A 25,121-nucleotide genomic window follows, 5' to 3' on the forward strand; every position below is an offset into this window, starting at 1 on the left:
ACCGGACTCCAGTAGCCGCTCCGCGCGCGCCGCACGCTCATTGTCTCACCTGTACGCGGACATGAACGCACGTTATCTTCGTCTTCCGCTGAAATCTGATGGAGTGTAACGGGGATCCGGGCGTCGCGCGCGTCAAGCGTCAGGCGGTGAAGCGGCACCATCACAAACACAACCTCAAGCACCGATACGAGTTCCTGCAGACGCTCGGGGAAGGCACGTACGGGCGCGTGAAGAAAGCGGTGGACCGATCCGGTAGAACGGTGAGAGAGAGAGAGCGTTCAGGTCATGCAGCTGATATTATTACAATATTAATCATTCAAAATAAATAAAGTATTTTAAAAATCATAAAATAATTAAGTAAATAATAAAATATTTAGAATAAAATATAACAATATTTTTTACTAAAGAATAAATTGACAGAAGTGTGTTTTTTTAATTGTCCTGCAGGTTTTGAGCACTTTTGATGCTCGTGGTGGAAATGCACTTGCTGTGTATAGTACGGCAAGCTATTTTTATTCCTTCACAAGAAATTAATTCTTGATATCAGCAATTCAGTTTTCACTAGTTAAAATCAGGGATTACATTAGTAAAAATGATAATAGTTGATATCTGTAATCTAGTACAAGCCTTTATTTTTTGATATCAGTGCAGATGGCTATTCTTGATATCAACAATTGAATTGCTGCTAGTACAAATGTTCATTTCTGATATCATGAATAGTAAAATAAGTCATTTAAGATCTCAGAAATTACTCTCCTAATTATTGATACCAGAAATACATTTTTAGACATCAGAAATGAGAAATGCACAGATATCAAGAATTCAAATTCTTAATATTGATTTACTAGTAACAATGTAGTTATTGATATAAAAATAAAGGTTTTACATGTAAGAATTGAATTTCTGATATGTGCGATTGGACGAAATCAGTTCTTGATATCAACAATATTTTACTAGATGAAATTGAATTCCTGATATCAAGAATGAGCATTTAACTGTAGTGCAAACTGAGTGGTTGATCTCAAGCAGTGGTGTCCTGTGAAGGAATACGCGTGTCTGCAGGTATTGAGCTGTTTTCTGTAGGTTGTTGAGGCTCAGACACAGATCAGGGATCAGAGTAAACTCTAAACCGGTTCTGCGGAGCCGCCCAGTCTTTGGAAAGAGCTTTAAATAGCCCACGGCTCAATTCACCTTATTTTTACAGGCTTCGTCACTCGCACGCACCGTCCTATTGTTATTCTGATCCATATTCTGTCTGAAACAGAGCCATGAAAGGACCCTAATGCGTCAGTCTCATCAAAACACGAGCAGCTCATGAAGCCAAGCCTGCTCACAGCAGCACTACGATGTCTGTGTTTGCTTTTCAAACCACTTTCATGACAATTCAACACACTGCACCCTAAAGCCTTACTTTTACTATTTTCTTTTCAATGGTTAATCTTATCACTGTACAAATGTCTCTTTAAAAAATATGTAATTATGTTTTTAAAAAATATTAAAATCCATAAAAATTACTATGACATGTAAATATTTTATTTTAGTGTGTGTGTGTATATATATATATATATATATATATATATATATATATATAAAATTTAAGTATAGTAGTAATTATATAATTTATAAATATTTATAAATATATAAATAGTAGTTTATTTTATAAATGTATTCTAAAAAAAGTATGCATTCTATAATACATGATGTACAATTTAATATACTGTGTGTGTGTGTATATATATATATATATATATATATATATATATATATATATATATATATATATATATATACATACAAATAAAATCATATACGTAAATAAACATTACCACAATGTTGAAAAAAACAACTATATATATATTAAAATACTTTTTATGCTCTAAATATTTATATATATATTATATATTACTAAACATTTATATTAATGCTCTATATATTTTAATTTAATTCTAAATTAATATTACTTTATTTTAGAAATGTATTCTATAAATTTCAATAATGAGAATTTGTGTGAAAAACCTTAAGTATGTTTAAATTTCACAAAAATCATGTTAAAATGCAAAAACAATCATCCTAAATGGTGTTAAAGCAGGCTTTGTGTTGAAGGAACAGTAAAATCTGCTGTATTGTTCTGTTGGAAGAGAGCTGTGACGGTGGATAAGGATTGAGCTGATCTCCCAGCGCACGGCTCGCGTTACATTATCATCAAGAAACACAGAGCTTTACAGGACATCCTGCAGGAAGTGACATCAAGTCTGATTTACGCAGACACTTCCTGCTGGAGACCATTCTCACCCTCTGACTAAAAACTATATTTAACCTAAATTAATATTTACCTCATGCAATATTTCCAGTAAATCTGTTTTATTACATTTTTAGACTAAACTTTTTAATTGAAAACAAAAAACTTACATTTAAATAAAAAACAATGATGTAAAAAATAACAACAATTCAGTTTTGTTTAGAATAAATCTGCTATAAAGTTTGTTTTCTGTACCTTAGAAGCACAAAAACACTAAATTATGATAGTTTTATGCTTCAAACAATATTTTTAAGATACACTTAAGATACAAAATACTGGTGTTATTATTAAATCTATCTTGTTTTAAGAATTCTTTTGACATATTTTGGAAATACATATTAATTAATACTGACTGGCATTTATATGTTGTGTAAAATAATAATTTGAATATATCTGCAATAAAGTTTGTTATTTTAACTTACAAGCACAAAACTACGATTGTTATGCTTTAAACAAGAGAAAAATTATTTTTACTTCAATTATATGAAAATTATTTGATACAGTTATTCTCAAGTGAATTGTTTAAACATATTTTTAAAGGAAAACACAAAAAATACCAGCCAACATTTAAATTGATTTCAAGCACAAAACATACTAAAGTTTAATAGATAGAATATTTTATTTAATAAATAAAATTATTATAAATGATTTGCAATTATTATATTATTTTATTAAAATTTAAATTCTGTGTTTTAAGGATGTTTAGATGATTTATTTACTTTAATTATAATTATTTTTATTTGTGTGGAAACCGATATTAAGATAATTCTATTTTTGTGATGTAATGCAGTGGGTTTAAACGTTGCACATGCAGACATGCTGTTTTTTGGCGTTTGTAAAGTTTTGTTTGTTTCCGACGAGCAGACGATGTAAATGAAGGCATGTAAATCAAACACACTTGTGTTCGCTTCTTTTCATTTTCCATTTCCAGAGCTGGTTACTGTTTAATCAGCTCTGATTTAAACTCACAGGGAAGCAGGAAGCAAAACTGACCTTGAGAAACGCTTCTTCAGAGCAGATCAGTCGGGGGTTTTCCTCGTGAGAAGACTGGGTTGGGCTGTTTGTTCAGTTCTCCTCTTCTGAGGAAAGAGAGTGAATCTGGGCGAGTCTAGACGCGTCTGACCTGCTTTGATGGTTTTCTTCATAACTAGTTCTTTGTAGGACTTAAAGAGATTTAACTCTCATAATAACAGTCATAATCTGTATGGTTTCTGCATTCCGGGTCCGTTTGGACCCGAAGAATCATTATTTTATCAAACCAAAGCCATATTATATCTGATCAGCAACTTTTAATTAATGTGCAAAATAAATTTCGTTTGTTACCACATTATTACCACATTTAGCCCTTTTAAAAAAAAATTATTAAACATCTTAATTTTTCAACTAAAAAAGCTGAGAAATTATTAGAAATTTTACACTGTAGGCATGAACCTCACCAAAAAATCTATTGTGTATGTAAATAAATAAATATTTTCAAATCAAATAAATTAATTTCACTTGCATAAACTTTCAGATAAAAATGTGATATTTTTTTATGCTACGGTGGTTCATCAATAGACGCACATATTCACGATTATCAACAATATTCAGTTCAAAAGTGTGCAAGATATGAGGGGAAAAACTAAAAATTATTTTTTGACAAAAGTATTTTTGACACTATTGGTGTTCCATACATGCCTTATAAACATTTTCAATGGTTACACCTCTTTAAAAAAATAATAGTATAGTATATTTTTTTAAAGCATTGGTAAAGTTTCATTCACTTACTAAATACTATACATTTTTTTAGAAATGTGTAAGTATGTCTTGCGTGTCAGAACAGCTGTGTGTGTGTGTGTGTGTGTGTGTGTGTGTGTTTGTCCATCTGCCGTCATCAGTGACCTGTGGAGACACGTCTGACACACACACACACACACAGGAATGTAAAGCATGCCTGACAATACACACACACACAAAAGAAAGACAAAAGAGAGACCAAGACTCAAATACTAAAAGCATGCAAACGCATCACGACACACTCGTCGCTGAGGATTCTCCCAATCTGCTGTGTCTGATCTCAGTTTTACTGTAAACAGTATGGATTTCTCTGAAAATCATTTGTGAAACTATCTGTGTGTAAATGTCACTTTCAATATGACAGAGTTGCATAAGATCATCTGACGAATGAGAAATCGTTCTTCTGCTTCAGAACTAAACTAAATATGCTCTTTCGCTGATTGATTCATTTTCTGTAGATTTAAAGTAAAGCTTCAATTTTTCAGATTTAATAGTTAAATTGATTCTTAATAATTGCTTAATACAGTATGCAATAAATTAATGCTCTATTAATATTAAATAATATGTATTATTATAGTATATTAATATAATTAACATATGATTTTATATTAAATTTATAATGTAATTGTAAATAATTGTAAACATTAATTGCGCTTAATATTTAATAATTTTTTAATATGTAATAAATCAGTGGTATTCATTTTAAATCATGTTAAATATTCATATATTTATTAATTATACTATATTATCAAATTTAATATGAATTGTATAAATATAATTAACATTTATTAGTAATTAATGTTTTATTTCACTTTTAATAAATACTAAATGTTTTACATTTGAGTAATAATTAATACTAAATGTTAAATATATCAATATGATTAACCAACATTGTAAATGCTAAATATTTAGAAATATTTAAAAATGGTTTAATATATAATAAATCAGTGCTATTAATATTAAATATATGCTTGTCATATTGTTGCAATTATTTAATATTTGTGGTGTTAATATGTTAAATGTTTAAATAGTTTTATTTAATATTTAATTAAAAATATAAATTGATGTATTTAAATAATATAATTGTAAATATTGTGATTATTTTAATGGTTGATTTTTTATTTTAAACAGTGCTCTATTTAATCATATAATGTGGTATTGGTGAATACAAATTAGAATGATTAATTATAATTTTTAAATATGCATATAATTACTTTAACTAGATTTTTGCTAGTTTTGAGCATTTCTACAATATTTGACTAATATAAATATTTAGCATAGTTTTTGGCTACAGTGACAGTTTGTTTGAAATGATGTTTTTTCTCATATATATATATATGTTTGGTTTTGTTCTGCAGGTGGCTATAAAGTCGATCCGTAAGGAGAAGATCCGGGACGAGCAGGACCTGATGCACATCCGGCGCGAGATCGAGATCATGTCGTCTCTCGCTCATCCACACATCATCAGCATCTACGAAGGTACCCGGAGCGCTCTGTTCTCGTTATATAATCCAGACAAACCCCAACAAGTGCTTTAGTGTGCTTCAGCGCACCACAGCTCACTGCAGGCCTGAGCGTGTGATTGTGTTTCAGTGTTTGAGAACAAGGAGAAGATCGTGATCGTGATGGAGTACGCCAGCAAAGGAGATCTGTACGACTACATCTGCGAGAAACAGCGCATCTCTGAGAGCCAGGCCAGACATTTCTTCAGACAGATCGTCTCTGCCGTCCATTACTGCCACCGGGTCAGAATATTAATCATTCTCTTCTTTCTAATTCAAGCATTAAAACTTTTCCTCTTTTTATATAGTTATTTTCTATTGCAAAATGCTTTAAAATACAATAAATGCAATATTTTGATGCTTGATTTATTTTGATGAAAGGTTTTGATCCACTTCAAATATTGACTAGTGTTTTAAATCTTATTCAAAAGTTAAACATATACGTATAATATCAGCCATCGTAATTTATCTGAAATAAAATGAAAGTTAACTGAAATAAATAAAAATAAAGATAAAAAATTGAGTCGTACTAAATGAGCTAAAACTGAAATACAAATTAAAAAAAATATATATTTAAAAAAAAATGACAAACACAAAATTACAAATTTAAAATGTAAAAAACTCATTTAAAATACTAATAAAAACTATGTTCGCATAATAAAAATAATAATACTAGAATAACACTGCTGTAATTTCAATTCTTTAATGTCTGAGGTCACGGAAATAAATTAAAATATTAAGGAATTATTTTATTCTAGTTATCATTTATTTTGCAACATTTCTAAATTGAAGTACTAAAATAATTAAGTACTAAACTGACAAAACTATATAGACAATTTTTTTTAACTATTAAAAATAACAACAACAAACTTGTGAACTTAAAATTCAAAATTAAAATTAAAAACTGAAAATATAAAAATTTGAAATAATAATTAAAAACGATATCATATTAATGACATTAAAATAACACTGCTGTAATTTCTATTTATTAACATCCAAGGTTAATGAAATAAATTTAAATATATATAAAAAAACTTATTTCAGTAATTTTTTTACATTTCTAATTTTTGAGGTTAAGTACTAAAACTAATAAAACTAAGACTAAAATAAAAATGTATAATTATATAGATAAAAAATTATAATAATGACAAAATCATAACAAAAATACAACTTAAAACGTTTAATTAGAAAAAAAATTTCAATTGCATTTTTTAAATTTATTTACCAATTCTAAATAATAAAAACTAGAATGGTACAGTAATGCTTTATTAATCTCAAAGGGAAATTCACATCACAGCAGAGCTCACCACACAATAAATAAAATACTGCATTTCATACAGCACCCCTTTGTTTCAAGCATCACCTCCATATTTATCCCCACACCATTAAAAATCTACTTCAGATCTACTCAAATCTATAACGCTGGTTTTGCCCTCAAAAATTACACTGTTGGGAGGTATTTTGCAGGTTTAGGGTTTAGGGCTTCACAGATATCTGTGAGCTGCAGAGGTCAGCCAGACTCAATATTATCCAGATGTCATGAGCGTTTCTCACAGCCTGGAGAACTATGGGAACGCTGGCGGGTTACATAACGCTCATCAGCCTCCGCATGACTGCGCCGCGTCTGAGAGAAAGGCTCCAGTTTCACGCAACACACCACCGACTGAGTGAAGCTGCTCGAGCGGCTCTGTCCTGATCATACGGTTATGTGCGAGAGATCTGAGCTTTTGTTGCCATGTTAAATGAGGCTTTGACCCCCTGCAGAGAAACACAATCAGGAAAGACTGGCATTCCAGCTCCAACGCCAGATTTAGAGATCCTCCTCACAGATAGAAGAGTCAGAGAGTCACAGGAAAGCCTGGGGATTTTCCTGATTGTTTGTCGTTAGGAAAGTGTTTAAGAGTGAAACTGAAATTAAAAAATAGTGAAATTCCCTCCAGACGTCGTCGTCATTGATTTAAAGGGATATTCAGTGTTGGGAAGGTTACAGATTACTAGTTACTGCATTTAAAATCTAATAAGTAGCGTAACTTTTCAATTACTTTATTAAAGTAACTGATTACTTTTCGATTCTACATTTCTGAGAGTATGTAAGTGTGTGTGTGTGTGTGTGTGTGAGAGAGAGTATGTAGGGGTGTGTGTGTGTGTGTGTGAGAGTATGTAGGTGTGTGTGTGTGTGTGTGTGTGTGTGAGAGTATGTAGGGGTGTGTGTGTGTGTGTGTGTGTGTGTATGTAGGTGTGTGTGTGTGAGAGAGTATGTAGGGGGGTGTGTGTGTGTGTGTGTGTGTGTGAGAGAGTATGTAGGGGTGTGTGTGTGTGAGAGTATGTAGGGGTGTGTGTGTGTGTGTGAGAGAGTATGTAGGGGTGTGTGTGTGTGAGAGTATGTAGGGGTGTGTGTGTGTGTGTGTGAGAGAGAGTATGTAGGGGTGTGTGTGTGTGTGTGAGAGAGAGTATGTGTGTGGGGGGGGGGGGTGTGAGTGTGTATCAAATTCAAATGTTACCCCCTTTTGTAATCGTTAACATTTTCATACGTAACTAATTTATTGCAGTAACTGTAACTAATTACATTTATTTTGTAATTAAATGAGCTAATTCTGTCACCTCTAACTAGTTACTCCCAACACTGGAGATTCACCCCAAAACGAAAGTTCTGTCATTACTGACTCGTGTCGTTTCAAACCGTAAAACCTTCGCTCATCTTCTGAACACAGTTGAATTGTTTAATAAAGGTGTTATTTTTGTTTTTTCTGCGCACAAAGTATTCTCGTAGCTTCGTAAAATTACGGTTGAACCACGTTTCTGTGCCTTGATCGTGGTAGTACCCTTGCTGTCTATGGGAGGGTCAGAAAGCTCTCGGATTTCATCAGAAATATCTTAATTTGTGTTCTGAAGATGAATGAAGGTGTTACAGGTTTGGAACGACATGAGGGTAATTAATGACAGAATTTTCATTTTTGGGTGAACTATCGCTTTAAAGCGATAATCAACAGTAAAAAAACATCTGAACCGTGATCACTTTCATAAAATTACACCAATAGCAGTATTATGATATATGCCAATGGGAGTTGATAAAAGACTGATGTCTGCCAAATAATAACGTTCGTTAGCCTGTACTTTGTAGGCAAGCCACATAAAAATTAGCGTATTTAGTCAACCGTGCATCAAAAACGGCTCATCTAGTCAGAATTTAAAGTCGGATCAGATTTACAAAAAGTGACGGGTGTGGTTTCTAAATATCTCAGTTTTTCCAACAGAACGGGATTGTTCATCGCGACCTGAAGTTGGAGAACATCTTGCTGGATGACAACGGCAATATAAAGGTAAGTTCGGGAAAGAATGAATTTTTAATTTGTGACTAGATCACTAGAACTAGATCATTGGACCTCATTTAAGAATTATCAGCAGAATAAATGTTTGTTATTAATGTACACTATATTGTCCATTCCATGAGTACAAATCTTCTAAGCAACAGTTTGGACAGGACCATTTTCTATTCTAACATGACGATGCCTCTGAGTATAAGGCGAGGTTAAAAAAGAAATGATTGATTGATTGAGTCAGTGTGGAAGAACTTGACTGGTCTGCAGAAACCTCTGGTGTGACTTTAAGAGCCAAAAACTCATCACCAAACACCAATGACTTGTACATAATGGGTACAGTAATTTTAGACACTTCCAAAACTGTTGCAACAGAGATGGAAATGCAATTTTTAAATACATGAATTATGTTTCCAACTTTGTCGCCACAGTTTTAGAAGTGCCTTTTTCTGTTCTAAAGAAGGGGGTGCCAATACATTTGTCCATATAGTGTATATACAAGTCACTGGTGTTTGGTGATGAATTTTTGGCTCAAGTTCTGCATTTAAAGTCACACCAGACCAGTCAAGTTCTTCCACACTGACTCAATCAATCCTTTATTTTTTTAACCTTGCCTTATACACAGTCATTGTCATGTTAGAATAGAAAAGGGTTATGTCCAAACTGCTGCTATAAAATTAGAAGTACACAATTCCCTAGAATATCATTATATGCTTAAACAAAGATTTGTACTCATGAAAATTACTAAAGTAGTCAAACCTGTTCATTAGAAGGGGGTGCCAATACTTTTGGCAATATAGTGTACGTAGTAAACCAGGGGTGTCCAATCCTGCTCCTAGAGGGCCGACGTCCTGCAGAGTTTAGATTCAACCTGCCCCAAACACACTTGCCTGGATGTTTCTAGTAATCCTGAAGACCAGTGGTTCTCAATCCTGGTCCTGGAGAACCCCCCAATGTATCGTACCTTATACCGTATCATATATCATAGTAAAGATTCCAAGACCTCAAATGTGCGTGTCAGATAAGAAAGACATCAAAAACGTGCCACGTTGGGGGTTCTCCGGGACCAGAACTGGGAACCACTACTGAAGACCTTGATTAGCTTAGTGTTTCATTAGGAATGGAGATAAACTCTGCAGGACAATGGTCCTCCAGGATCAGGACTGGACAGCCTCATTGGAAACTGTTGAATGGATTTGCGCAGACCCGGACAGACCTTTGAGAGTCTTAGGGATAGTTCACCTAAAAATGAAAATTCTGTCATCATTTACTCATCCTCAAGTAGTTCCAAACCTGTATGAATGTCTTTGTTCTGCCGAACACAAAGGAAGATATTCTGAAGAATGTGGGAAACAGAGCAGTTCTGGGGCACCATTGAATTCCATAGTATTTTTTTTCATACTATGTAAGTCAATGGTGCCCCAAAACAGCCTGGTTACAAACTTCCTTCAAAATATCTTCCTTTGTGTTCGGCAGAACAAAGAAATTCATACAGGTTTGGAACTACTTGAGGATGAGTAAATGATGACAGAATTTTCATTTTTGGGTGAACTATCCCTTTAAAGCCATTTCTCTATCGCGACTTTCAGTCTGTTTGAAACGTTATCTCTGATACTTCTGTTTTCCTAGAGTTATTAAACACGACGCCATAAAACAAACACCCTATCGAAACCTACGTGAGATAACGGCATAAGTCTACTTTCAGCTATAAAACTGGCAGAGCGAAAGGCCAACGACCGCTGGATGAGAAGCACTGAAACCACTGTCTGTTTTTCAGATCGCTGACTTCGGGTTGTCAAACCTGTACCAGGACAATAAATTCCTGCAGACGTACTGCGGCAGTCCCCTGTACGCTTCGCCCGAGATTGTGAACGGCAGGCCATACAGAGGACCGGAGGTGGACAGCTGGTCTCTGGGCGTCTTGCTGTACACCCTGGTTCACGGAGCCATGCCTTTTGATGGACAAGACCACAAGAAGCTGGTCCAGCAGATCAGCACTGGAAACTACCGCAAACCCACTAAACCATCTGGTGAGGCTCTTAAACGAAATAGAAGACGACCGAAACTCAAGAGACCTCCTTTGTGTACTGTTTGCCCTATTTTTAAACCAAGGCACGAAACTGGTTTACTGTGTTTGTCGAAGCTACAGACTTGGCTCTTTCCACCATGCCATGTAGCAGTTTTATAGATGGAACTTATCTATTTCTAGCAGATAACGTTCTGAATTACGTGCCTTCCATCTGTTGACCATTGCATGGCAGTCTCATAAATTTGAGTTCTGACTGTTGAGTTGACACCGGCAGGAAATTTATTGCTGGAGGTTGTCTGGTTGCCTTGATGCTGGTTTTAGTGGCTGTTTTAATGTTGAATGAACATTTTTGATGAGGTCCAATTTCTCACGTGGTTTTTCATGCATAATTTTTAGCTATGTCCTACATTATAGAGAATTACAGAGAACTGGGAAACTGCCCAGAGTAACATGAACTAATCTTGCTACACAATGTTTCCCAGCCCTGTTCCTGGAGGCACACCAACAGTACACATTTTGGATGTCTCCCTTATCCGTTGGAGTCTCTACTAACAAGCTGATGAGTTGAATCAGATGTGTTTGATTGGGAAGAGTTTAAAGATGTGTACGATTGGTGTGCCTCCAGGAACAGGGTTGGGAAACACAGTATCAGGATACTGTGCACTGTTTGTGCTCCCATGCTTTCATTCCCATTAGTAGTCAAAACACTGCATTGCTGATCATTTGCATAGTTACATAAAACTTTGAAACTGTGTCACATGGATATACATCTGCTTTGCACTGCCAACAGTCCCTCATGTTGCTAACTCATACCGAAAAAGAATGACACACACTAGTCTGTTTGAATGCAGCTTTGAAGTCTGTGATGTTGTAGGCCAGGGGTGTCCAGTCCTGCAGCTGGAGGGCCATTTTCTTGCAGAGATTAGCTCCAACACACCTGTCTCTAGTGATCCCGACGACACTGATTAGTTGGCTCGGGCGAGTTTAATTAGAGCTGAAGCTAACTCGACTGGAAGGTGGCCCTCCTGGAGCAGGACTGGACATCTCTGTTGTAGGTAATTTGTAGCATCAATCCTAATCCTTTTTGTCGTTCTACAGATGCGTGTGGTTTGATCCGCTGGATGTTGATGGTAAACCCAGAGCGTAGAGCTACTTTGGAGGAGATCGCGGGTCACTGGTGGCTCAACTGGGGCTATCAGCTCCCTCTACTGGCTCAGAGTGAACCCTCAGCTACACATCAGGAGCCAGGACACACGACTGCCGCGTGTGGCCAGACTCGCATCGCGGATTGGCTACGCCGCACATCTCGCCCTATTCTAGAGAGCAGCTCTAAGATGCGCTGCCTCTTGCGGACAGGTGGAGCCACCGGAGGGGAACCGGTCCAGCGACAGCGCTCCATACGCAGGTCGCGCAAAGAAAACAACGTCTCACAGACCATGCAGGAAGCTCCTCGCCCATCTAAAGGAATTCTAAAGAAGCGGGGGAGCCTTAAACAGAAAGCGCCCAGTGACTCCCAGGCTACACCCTTGGAGGAGAAGTGCCAGAACGCTTTGGCGCCATCTGTCCTTCCTCCACCTCCTAAAGGCATCCTGAAGAAGCCTTCGGAAAGCGAGTCAGGCTATTATTCCTCTTCTCCGGAGAGCTCCGGACAGACTCTTGGGAACCCAGAGCCGCACCGCAAGGGCATCCTCAAACGGCACGGCAAGTTTTCTGGCGGCCTGCAGGAATTCGGCTCGCTGGACCATCTTGCACCCTCCTTACCAACGGTGGTCAACAGATCCCGACCGAGCGGCGCAATCAGCGAGGATAGCATCCTCTCCTCGGAGTCCTTCGATAGACTTGACCTACCTGACCGCGAGATTCCAGTTGTCCCAATGGAGCGACCAGCAGGTGGACGGAGGATGAGAGGATGCGTGTCCGCTGATAATCTCCTCGACTTGAGGGAAGAGTCTCAGTACCAGGGACACTGGGAAATGGACATGGCCTGCTATCGTGCAGGAGTGTCCGTTAGCGTGTTTTCAATTTCTGACTGCGAAAACGTCACTCAGACTTACAAACAAGCCTTGGGAGCAACCGAAACGCACAGGGACTACAATCTGCAGAGATGACGCAACTTCAGTTTCTTGGAAAAGGAAGCTGGTTGGAAGCAAGGAAAGTACTTCTGGAGCAATGCCAGGCAAAGAGTTGTCAGGGAATGGTTTCAGGCCCAGCAGGAAATGGGCCTTCGTAGAGGACAGGACGTCCTGTTTAGGACATGCATTTCATTCTGAGGAAACAGCAGTTTGTTGCAACATGCAAAACAGTGGTTTTTATTATGTAGACTTGGTTTGAGAAAAGTGCCTTTTATTTTGTCAGCTGCCTTGCTCCCAGTGACGAACAACTGAATGGTTATTCTTTTAAATGTTTTTAAATTACTGTTTAGGGTGCTGGCTAATCAAAAAATACCAAAGATGACTCATGATAAAGTTCAGAACCATTCAGTTTGTTTTTAAGGTGAATGCTGGTGGTAGAACACTAACAAAACTCAGTGCAAAGACTAAAGTGCTCTTGAAGACCGTTCCCGCCAATTTCTGACTTTTTACAACATGCTCAGAGTTCACAGGTGCATGGATACAATAAACTGCTGCCTGTTTATGAGTTTATGTAGTCAAGACTTTAGTTTTGCGTCTGTTTCAAGATAAGAATTGTGTAGATAGGAGTGTTTGAACTGCTTCCATGTCGCTGTTTATTAAGATGGTAAAAGACACCGTGACCTTTCAGAATAAGATGAAACTAAAAGCGCTTCTCAAATTTAGTTGTCTTTGAGAAACGTGTTGAAATGGTGAGATTACTGGATGTTAACAATTGTGTGGCTACAACTATTTAGAAATGGGATGGAAAGGTGTTTCGGTGTCATAGCAAGGGTGTAAATCTAAACTCTTCATACGGTGTTTTTAAGTCCAGTAGAGCAGCAGTGTGAGTGTCACGGCTCAAGATAACCCAGATAACGAGGTGTTGATCTTCTGTTTGGTGTCATATTTTGTTCAAGTTCCTACATGTTTATTTTCCAAAGTGCCTGATTTATCTGCTCTGATGTGTCTTTGACTCAGTGGAACAATAAAACGGCACAAAACAAGTGGAAAATCCCCTCTGGCTGTCGGTTCTTTTGTACCCATCATAGTCTCCTTCATAACCCTAAATGACATTTATACTCAATAGTATGTGAGAAATGTGATGCAACTATTATAATTGAAGTAATAATGAATCTGAAAGTAATTTAGGCAAACAGGATCCAAAAAATATCCTGGTTATATTTTACCACAAAATAAACAAAAAGGTTTCACGTAAAGACCATTGAGATTATTTGTCATTTTTTGCATTGTGACATTATTTTTATCACATGTAAATTTGCTACTTAGTATGCAAGAAATATTTATTACACGTCATGCCAGTATATATCATGGTAGTGTTTGATGTTCTGAATTTAATTTATGCTAGTTTTACTTCAAATCTAATCTTTTCTTAATGCAAAACCATTCTGTCTTTTGATTTCAGGGTGAAATGTGGCATTTCAGTTTAAACCACCACGCTTAAACCATTCACTGTCCACATATATGCTGTTTATTTTCACACATTTATCTTTAAAATTGAAAAAGAGTTTATCAATAGCATGCATTCAAGTCTAAGAAGAGTGCACAAAATTAATCAGGTGTGTAATTATGCAGTGTATGTGTTTGACAGGGCGAAGGTTTCCTGACAATGCAAATATTTGCATGGGTGAAGAACATCTGCGACATTAAAACTAATGCGAACATCGTCAGTAAACACTAATGCACCGGAACCGTCAACAATAAGAGAAAACAAACGCGAGAATCCATTGGTTTGAGCATATCTGATGGGTCTGAGAGGGTTGGATGCATCCACCTGTCAGAGCGTGAGATCCTGCACCTGCACAGGTGAGTGGAGGAGCTCGGGTGGAGACGGCAGCACCTGATCGATGATCTCCTCCAGCGACGAGAAGCAGGAGCGCAGGGACACCTGGATCACAGAGAGAGTCTGGCTCAGTCAGGGCTAGCTTTAGGAATCAAAAACCATTCCAATATCTAATACTAACATTGTGTCCTAATTTGTGGAGGTTTATTCCTTTTCATTCCGTCTCATATGTTTTTAAAGGCAATCTGTGTGATCGGCGATTCGGCTCTTTATATTAAGCAATGCATAAATACATGATGCTGTTTTGTTCATAATGGTTTATGCAATTTACGAAATTATATTTTATTTATATGAGTTAATTTTGACGTAATACACGTTTTTATATAGACAATTTATATTCCTGTGCCCTCAGGAATCAAGCCAAAAGTTTCCTTAAAACCTATTTAATCTGCATATAAAATATTAGAAATTAGATATTTAATTTTTATTTTGTGTTTGACTGTTAAAACAACAACAAAAAATAGTTGTTTGTCTCAATATATTGGGTTAATTAAAAAAAATACAGTGGTTAAATTAAAAAAATTCTATAGCTCTTGGTTTTAAAAATGGTTATAAAAAATGTCAATAATACCGAACGATATGAAACATTATATCGTCGATACATTTTTTAGCTATATCACCCAGCCCTGTAAGATGATGTTTTTTTTCTTGGAAATACATGTGAAAAAACGCCGTCGCCTTATATTCAGGGTCTAAACTTTGACATGTCAGTAATACACCCACAACAATAGGTGGCGCCAAATACACATAAAACACTCGTTTGCCATGAAATACGTAATGTAATCTGTTTTTTTAAATCTGTGAGGACTCGACCTGGCGATCTGCTAGGACCTAGCCAATCTAATCGCTCCAAAGTTTGGCTACACTTGCGATCAGAAGCCGAAAAAGTTAAGTATAATATTTGTTATAAGCTAAACATGCTGCAAGAGAGGCGTCACCCCCAACATGACGTTAAGAATCACGAACACGATTCAAAAACCACATGATTCTCTTCCTAAATTACAATGACTCGTCTATTTCGTTCCTCCACCTTTGATGTGTGCGATCACAATGCTGTAGCGTACGATCATTTAACTCTGCGTTCGCGCTGTCGCTGTCCTAAAGAGAGCAGCTGTCATGTATATGAATGAAACAGCTTCACAGTCTTTTCGACTACAGTATCATTATTTCTGTTACAAATAATCGCAGAAGTACAGGATCAAAGTTTATAGTTCGGATATAAACTCTGATGTGTACGGTAACGATTAAAATAACTTGACACTTCAAATAAAGATTTATGGATTACACTGTTACGCCAGTAGGTGGCGAAAAGGGGCTGTTAAAATGTATTTGTCTTTGAATCATTTAAGAGATTCGTTCAAAAGCGCTGATTCATCCAGTAATGATACTAGTAGATCTTGAGTGAGTCATAAGATTCCATATCTGGTGGTTATTTTTTAATAGAAGTAACACTGACAGAGAAATTGAGACGGAAAAATGTATCAAAAAACATTCAAAGGAGTTTTGATGGCCCCCGGTGGCTGTTTGTGGTATCACGCCCTTTTATATCAACTTCAAATTTGGAACATAACTTATATAGACATTTGGCTTTAATTTTATAGCAATTTTTGGATTAAAAACATTTATTTTATATAAAATAAAAAATTTGGTACAGTGCATTTTCCTTACAGTAAATTTAAACTTCTATAACTTTTTGATATTTTAATATTTTGAAATGATTCCACTTCTTAGTAATCTGCAGACTGTCTTCTTTTAAAAAAAGAGTCCAAACTTAGCTTTATTCCAAAGCGTTCATGAATTACTAACAATTTAAGTAAGCAATAACGTATGAGAGGCCGTGCTGTATCGTGAATAAATCACGGCTGAAGGGTGTTGTTAAGCACGATGCGAAGCGGAGCCTCGAGTACCTTATTGCTTTTATAAAACGGTTACCACACAATAAAAAAATATTAAAACCAAAAATGTATGTATTGAAATCTTACGTTTTTGAAGTAAGTTTCTTTAAATGCTGTCCTTCCGCTAAAAAATAATTCCTGACAGCAACAGTAAACGGCAAGAGAATGTTCTGGGGGAAGGGGCGGGGTCTCAAAATTAAAGATGCAACATAACGCCAGCAGGGGTCACTCATACTTCATTAAATAAATAACAAACAGTTAATTCTGCCGAAATAAATAAATGTGTCCTCACCATGTCCGTGTTTAGAACGTCCCTCAGCAGCTGCAGCAGGCCGTTAGGGCCGAATTCATTCTTTAGGATGTCCAGTCTGATCACGGCTGCCGTTAAACACGAGCAGGCCACCGCCGACGGAGGGAAGACCGAGAACTTCAGCTCTGAAAACACACACACTGCTGGTGTAAGCCCCGCCCTGAAAACAAAACCCACCAATCCTGGCACAGCAACTATCTAAATTATTCTAACCTAATAAATTAATTGTAAATAATGAAAGTATTGTGTAGTTCATTCAGTGTATAATTACATTAATGTATAAATAAAAATGTATTTAATATAAAAAAATGGCAATAAAGATGCTTGATGAATGAATAAAAGCTCATTTTAATCCAAATGTATGATTAAAGTTGTTTCTTATAAAAGTGACCGAAATTAAACATCTACATTTGCTTCAAGATTGATGAATTAAAAATAATAAATTAATTAATGATTAATAAATCAATTATTAAACACTAAATTCATAAAAACAAAATATTTTAAAGAAAGTAAATCAATAAATTAATACTTCTAATGTGGTTAAATGTAATTAATTTACATTAGTAAAAGTTCTATTCATTCACACAAATAAATTAGTGCTGTCAAACGATTAATCACGATTATTATGTAAAGAAAAACGTTTATTTTGGATGCGATTAATCGTGATTAATCGTTTGATAGCACTAATATATATTCGTAAAAACATGAATTGTTAAATTATTATTTCTGATGGCTAAATTAATTAATTTTGATTAATTTATGTATTGAGAGAATAACAGTTGTGTAACGTACACTAATGATACAGAACAAGATGCCGCCGCGCATGGCAGCCATTGTGCTTGGCTCTCCAGTTGTTGTAGTGTTTTTGTTAGTTTTTCCTGTTTTTTCTTTGTCTAACACAATCAGTTTCACCAGGGAAGAACTGCTGAACATTCAGCAGAACACACCACAAAATCTCCAACTGGTTTTCGATTATTCGGATGTTTTGCTGAACATAGTAGTCGGCGGAGCTGCAGCGCTGTTTAGACGCATCAGGACGCGCAGACGAGGGAAGAGAGCCGGAGCACTCGTGAAGCTCAGACAGTGTGGATTTAGAACGGCGTTGCCTAGCATCCATCTGGCTAATCTCCGCTCTCTACCCAACAAAACGGACAAACTCCTCCTGTGGCTCTAACGTTTGTGGTCATGAAGTCATTTGAAAAACTGGTTTTGGCTCATCTGAAGGACAGAGTGAAGAGGAGGGGGCTCAGCACACATCCTTGGGGGCCCCAGTGTTCAGTGTGATGGTGCTGGATGTGTTAATGCTGACCCGTACTGCCTGAGGTCTCTCGGTCAGGAAGTCCAACAGCCAGTTGCACAGAGAGTCCCCCCACCCCCCTGTTTGAGGAAAAATAACCACCAAATGGATTGCAGAATTATACAAGCTATTTTAGTCATTATACATGTTCCTGCATAGTTTTTCAATTATAAAATAATAGACAGATTTATTTGAGCACTAAAAAATACAAAAATAATTATTTGAGTAATAAAAAAGGAAAAAAAAAATAGAAAAAATGCTTTGTATATAGTATATATACAAAGCTTTGCTTGATGGACAAAATGGCGCCGCTGATGGCAGCTATTGTGCGTTGCTCTTCAGTGTTCATATTGTTTTTGTTTGTTTTTCCTGTTTTTTGTTTTTCAAATAAGATCAGTTTTAACAGGGATGATCTGCTGAACATTCGGCAGAACACACCACAAAATCTTCAACCGGTTTTTGATTTTTCGGACGTTTTGCTGGACATAGTAGTTGGCGGAGCCGTAGCTCTGGTCAAACGCTACAGGAGGCGCAGACGGGGGAAGCGAGCCGGCGCGCTCGTGAAACTTCGTCAGCGCGGATTTAGAACGGCGTTACCTAGCATCCATCTGGCGAATCTCCGCTCTCTACCCAACAAAACGGACAAACTCCTTCTGCTCTCCCGGACAAACAAGGACTTTTCTAACTCTGCTGCTCTGTGTTTCACGGAAACCTGGTTGAATGGCGACATACCGGACAGCGTACTACATCTGCCTAATTACCAGCTGATAAGAGCAGATCGGGACACAGAATCAACGGAGAAAACGCGCGGCGGCGGGACGTGCTTTTACATCAATGAGAGGTGGTGTACAGATGTAACTGTGTTAAAGAAGATGTGCTGCTCAGATCTAGAAACGCTCTTCATTAACTGCAAGCCGTTCTATTCGCCGCGGGAGTTCTGCTCGTTCATTCTCGTGAGTGTTTACATTCCACCGCAAGCACACGTGAGCACAGCTTTACAGAAACTCGCTGATCTGATCACAGAGAGTGAACAACAACACCCGGACTCTGTTTTAATCATTCTCGGGGACTTTAATAAAGCAAATCTCTCCCGTGAACTGCCAAAATACAGACAGCACATCACATGTCCCACCAGAGACAGTAATATATTGGATCACTGTTACACAACAATAAAGGAAGCATATCACTCTGTCCCACGAGCAGCTTTAGGACTCTCTGATCACTGTTTGGTTCATCTTATTCCATCCTACAGGCAGAAACTTAAGTCTGCGAAGCCTGTATTAAGATCTGTTAAAAGATGGACTAATGAAACAGAGCGGGATTTACAAGCCTGTTTCTCTCTCACTGATTGGTCTGTCTTTGAAGCCGCTGCAAATGACCTGGATGAGCTCACAGAGACTGTAACATCTTATATCAGTTTCTGTGAGGACATGTGCATTCCTACCAGGACTCATCTATTCTACAACAATGACAAACCATGGTTCACTGCCAAACTCAGACAGCTCCGTCAGGCCAAAGAAGATGCTCACAGAAAGGGGGATAAAGTCTTGTATAAACAGGCCAAATACACACTGGAAAAGGAGATCAGAGTGGCAAAGAGGAATTAATCTGACAAGCTCAGGAACAAATTCTCTTCCAGTGATCCTGCTTCAGTGTGGTTAGGATTGAAGGACATCACCAGCTACAAAACACCCCCCCCCCCAGCACTCTGGAGAATCAACCCCTGGCAGACGACTTAAACGAGTTCTTCTGTCGTTTTGAACGATCACCCCACACCCGCCCAGAACACCCCTCCACACAACCATTCACACCTCCAGCAACCCCTCTCTCCCCCACACCTACAATTCAAATCAGCGAAGATGATGTGTGCCAGGTCTTCAGGAAGAACAAAAGAAGGAAAGCACCTGGTCCAGATGGTGTGTCACCAGCCTGCCTAAAAATCTGTGCTGAGCAGCTGGCCCCCATCTTCACACAGATCTTCAACAGATCACTGGAGCTGTGCGAGGTCCCCTCATGCTTCAAACGCTCCACCATCATCCCCGTCCCAAAGAAACACAAAATTACTGGACTTAATGACTACAGACCTGTGGCTCTAACGTCTGTAGCCATGAAATCATTTGAAAGACTGGTTTTTGGCTCATCTGAAGGACATCACTGGACCCTTACTGGACCCCCTGCACTTTGCCTACAGAGCAAACAGGTCTGTGGATGATGCAGTCAACATGGGACTGCACTTCATCCTGCAGCATCTGGACAGACCAGGGACTTATGTGAGGATCCTGTTTGTGGACTTCAGCTCCGCTTTTAACACCATCATCACAGACACCCTTCAGAATAAACTAACTCAGCTCTCCGTCCCCACCTCCGTCTGCCAGTGGATCAACAGCTTCCTGACAGACAGACAGCAGTTAGTAAAGCTTGGCAAATTCACATCCAGCACTCGAACCATCAGCACTGGAGCTCCTCAGGGCTGTGTTCTCTCCCCACTGCTCTTCTCCCTCTACACCAACGACTGCACATCTAAAGACCCCTCTGTCAAGCTCCTGAAGATTGCAGACGACACCACACTGATCGGCCTCATCCAGGACGGTGACGAGTCTGCTTACAGACAGGAGGTTAAGGAGCTGGCTGTCTGGTGCAGTCTCAACAACCTGGAGCTTAAAACGCTCAAAACTGTGGAGATGATCGTGGACTTCAGGAGAAACCCCCTGCTCTCCCCCCACTCACCATCATGAACAGCACTGTGACTGCAGTGGAGTCATTCAGATTCCTGGGCACCACCATCTCTCAGGACCTGAAGTGGGATATTCACATTGACTCTATTGTGAAAAAGGCCCAGCAGAGATTGTACTTTCTTCGTCAGCTGAGGAAGTTCAACCTGCCACAGGACTTACTGAAACAGTTCTACACTGCCATCATTGAATCCATCCTCTGCACCTCAATAACTGTCTGGTTCAGCTCAGCTACTAAATCTGACCTCAGAAGACTACAGAGGGTAGTCCGGACTGCTGAGAGAATCATTGGTACAACCCTCCCCACTCTCCAAGAACTGTACTAATCCAGAGTGAGCAAAAGGGCTGGTAAAATCACTCTGGACCCCTCACATCCAGCACACTCCCTCTTTGAACTGTTACCGTCTGGTCGACGCTACAGAGCTCTGAGCACCAGAACGCCCAGACACAGGAACAGTTTCTTCCCTCAGGCAATCCATCTCATGAACACTTGAACTCTTAACAATCAACATGAAACATACAACACTATTATACTTTATTTTACACACATACTTATTACATTTCAAATGTGCACCTAACATACCTGTTTGTGCTATTTGGCACATTGTCCATTTTTGTATATTTGTACATAATTTTATTTTATTTTTTTATTATCTGTGTCCTGACCTGTTGCTGTCTTTCTGTTGCACTGTGGAGCTACTGTCACTAAAACAAATTCCTCGTATGTGTAAACATCCCTGGCAATAAAGCTGATTCTGATTCTGATGTGATTCGCTGTCATTTGTCTCAATTCTGATTTTTAATTATGATTAATGATTATTATGCATTTGAAAAAGAAAAAAAGGCTTCATGTATGAAAATAATACACAATTTAACCCAATATTTAACCCTCTTAAAGGTGTAATTATTATAAATACCAACATCTACATTTGCTCCAAAATTAATCATTAAGAATTATTAATTGCTAGATTAATAAAAATAATTATTATTTAAAAAATATGAGTTTTAAAAATTGCTAAATTGATTTAATAATTGTTAAATCAAATTGAACCAAAATAGTCTTTTTCTCTGTTCAGTGACTAATTCAGTCTTTTTAATTAAATATTTTTAAATTATATGTGACCCTGGACCACAAAACCAGTCATAAGGGTCAATTTTTCGAAATTGAGATGTATACAAAATCTGAAAGATTAATAAATAATCTTTCCATTGATGTATGGTTTGTTATGATCGGACAATATTTGTCTGAGATACAACTATTAGAAAATCTGGAATCTGAGGGAGCAAAAAAATCTAAATATTGAGAAAATCTCCTTTAAAGTTGTTCAAATGAAGTTCTTAGCAATGCATATTACTAATCAAAAATGAAGTTGTTAGTAACACTTACACTAATGTGATTAAATGAGGCTTTGATTGGTTTTATTTTGTGAGTAATAGTGCAGATGAAGAGCTAATGCAGTCTATGGCTGCTTCTCAGTTCAGAGAGGTTTGTGTGTGTCAGCGAGCGACAGACGCTGATGTGCAGAGCTGCAGAGGAACAATGAGCCGCACACAAAGAGCGGATCAGAGCAGCTGCTGATGCGGCGGATACCTGTGGAGCTCAGAGCCATGTAGGAGAGCCCGTGTCTCCGGACCGAAGCCGTGTCCTCGGCGCTCAGCGGCAGCGTCTGCAGCAGCGGCTCCAAGAAATCAGACGGCAGAACCGAGGCCAGATCCCAGTCCAGACGCGACACCAGCAGCACCTCCCACTGCTGCACACAACACATATTACAAAGCTAGCATTAAATAGTAAAGCCAGGGCTATTAGTATTAAATAAATAAATAATAGCAATTAGTTTTTTTTAATCAGCCAAGTAATATAGTTTATTACCATATTTATGCCAGGGTTATTATAGTTAACAAAAGCTAAAACCATTAAAAAATAAAAATAATAAATGTATCACTTTAAATAAAGTTAGCTAATAAAAATAACAAAAAATTAAAATGAAAACTGAATATATATATATAATAAAACCTAATATTAACAAAACTGTATAAGTAATATTAAAGTAACACTGATAGATGCACTGATTACGATTGATGAGCAACAATGAAACTCACTGCATTAATTAATTAATTATCTTCGAGAATCGGCTAAAAACACATCTCTTAATCTTTATTTGTGCCTCTAACTCTAGCACTCTCTATTCGATTTCTATTCTTAAAAAATACCAAATAAAACTAGCCCTTTTTAGACTTGCACTCTATTTGTTTATTAACTGCTTGTTTTCTTTAAAAAAAAACTAAAAATAAATAAATAAATAACACTAGCTTCTCTATTCTTTTTCTATTCTATCTGTTTTCTTTTTATCTATTATATAATTTTAAAAGATTGCCTCTATTGTCCTCTTTTGTAAGTCACTGTGGATAAAAGCGTCTGCTAAATGTCTAAATGTAAATATTATTTTTATACTGTTATACTATTTATTAATATTTAGAATGATATTTCATTTTAATGTTTTTATTTTGTAATGTGCTTTTATCATTTTTATTTGGACTTTTTCATAATTTCTATTTTAGGCTCTATAAATGAATGAAAATTATTTTTAATGTTTTAATTTCAATTATCAATAACAACTTCAAATGCAGGATAGTTTTAACATTTTTATTATTAGATTATAATATTATTTTAAGATATAAGATTATTTTATTTCAGTGTTTTTAAGGTTATGTTTTTTTTTTTAATTCTATAAAGCCTTATTTCATTTTTAATTTACATTTAAGTATTTCTTCTAATACTCATATTTCCTTCAAATGTAGGTCATCCAGCTGAAGGTATCACACTAGAGGCAGAAAAGGGTGGCTTACTATTACTAGCGACTGTCAAAGTGTGCTTCGGGCTAATATTACCCACAATACCTGGCATAATAAAAGAGTTTTAATAAAGGAGGTTTGCGTAAAGCAGGTCATGTGAGGTTACCAGGATCTCTGGGACGGTGACGGCATGGTCGGTGTAGACGCACAGCTTGGCGGCGCTCAGAGGAACTGATTCCCGCAGTTTGGAGGCCAGGAACATGCAGACGCACCCCAGCAGCTGCAGACGACACCTGCGCACGGCATTCTGGGACATGTACCTGTCCAGGTAGTGAACGGCCAGAGGAAACACCTCCTCCTCACACTTCTGATCCTCACACACCTGCTCCAGAACAAGCTCCGTGATTCAGGATTCAGATCAGAGTGACTCGAATCACTAAATCAGATCAGAGTGACTCGAATCACTAAATCAGATCAGAGTGACTCGAATCACTGAATCCGATCAGAGTGACTCGAATCACTAAATCAGAGTAAAATTCATTAGACAGCATAAGATCTGAGTGATTCAAATCACTGATTCAGAATATGATTCATTAGACATCAGTAAGATTCAAATCACTGATTCAGAATATGATTCATTATCATTAGACATCAATATGAATGAATCAATCAATAGATCAAAATGATTCGAATCACTGAATAAGAACACGAGTTAAATAAACGGAGTCAGATGAATATGATTCATTAGATCGCTCACCTGCAGCATCCATCCCGTTAAGATCGGGCGCACGTAGCGCTGCTCGTCGGTCGGTTCGGTACCGGGTTTGATGCTCGGTCTCTCCGAGTTCAGCAGGTTCTGACAGACGCGCGAGTCTCGGGTCAGAACCGCGTCTCTGAACGCGCGAATCGGTCTGAAGCTCGAGTCCGGTTCGACCAGCTCGTGACAGAACAACTCCATCTAACGGACCGATTAAAGCGGTCAAACTCACCGTCAGTCACGAGCGAGACGCGGGGTTTATGCTCACACAGCTCCTAACAGCTCTACAAATATATATACAATACATTTAGTCAAATTCATAAATAAAAACACATGGTTTTATTCCGTTAAAAGAAGCTTCGTGAGCGAGCAGCGGCGCGCGGCGTGCCCGCGCTCACGGGAATGACAACGATGGTTGTGACGTCACATCTTGTGTAGTCTT

At 37.5% G+C, this 25,121-nt stretch overlaps 2 protein-coding genes across 2 annotated transcripts; one reads left to right on the plus strand and one right to left on the minus strand.

Annotated features, from left to right (window-relative positions):
- On the plus strand, positions 1–14,248 carry LOC306867378 (NUAK family SNF1-like kinase 2). Its single transcript, XM_079412995.1, has 6 exons — positions 1–260; positions 5,434–5,554; positions 5,669–5,820; positions 8,832–8,897; positions 10,672–10,924; positions 12,022–14,248. Exons 1-6 carry the CDS (start codon positions 99–101, stop codon positions 13,029–13,031), a joined length of 1,764 nt encoding a protein of 587 aa, XP_079269121.1. The 5' UTR covers positions 1–98; the 3' UTR covers positions 13,032–14,248.
- On the minus strand, positions 14,183–25,115 carry LOC306867379 (G1/S-specific cyclin-D2-like). Its single transcript, XM_079412996.1, has 5 exons — positions 24,680–25,115; positions 24,089–24,304; positions 22,721–22,880; positions 17,083–17,225; positions 14,183–14,940 (listed from the first exon to the last, which is right to left on the minus strand). Exons 1-5 carry the CDS (start codon positions 24,878–24,880, stop codon positions 14,830–14,832), a joined length of 831 nt encoding a protein of 276 aa, XP_079269122.1. The 5' UTR covers positions 24,881–25,115; the 3' UTR covers positions 14,183–14,829.
- Positions 25,116–25,121: the final 6 nt, after the last annotated feature.

Source organism: Barbus barbus (genome assembly GCF_936440315.1).
Source record: "Barbus barbus genome assembly, chromosome: 49".
NCBI classification, from domain to species: Eukaryota; Metazoa; Chordata; class Actinopteri; order Cypriniformes; family Cyprinidae; genus Barbus; species Barbus barbus.

Bases quoted from the DNA above. Each gene is read 5' to 3' on its own strand.
- LOC306867378 (XM_079412995.1), top strand. From the start codon at position 99: ATGGAGTGTAACGGGGATCCGGGCGTCGCGCGCGTCAAGCGTCAGGCG. The intron at 5,555-5,668 runs GTACCCGGAGCG...ATTGTGTTTCAG, and splicing joins CATCATCAGCATCTACGAAG to TGTTTGAGAACAAGGAGAAG. The intron at 5,821-8,831 runs GTCAGAATATTA...TTTTTCCAACAG, and splicing joins CCGTCCATTACTGCCACCGG to AACGGGATTGTTCATCGCGA.
- LOC306867379 (XM_079412996.1), bottom strand. From the start codon at position 24,880: ATGGAGTTGTTCTGTCACGAGCTGGTCGAACCGGACTCGAGCTTCAGA. The intron at 22,881-24,088 runs GTAACCTCACAT...TGTTGTGTGCAG, and splicing joins TCACCGTCCCAGAGATCCTG to CAGTGGGAGGTGCTGCTGGT. The intron at 17,226-22,720 runs GTATCCGCCGCA...GTGTGTTTTCAG, and splicing joins CATGGCTCTGAGCTCCACAG to AGCTGAAGTTCTCGGTCTTC.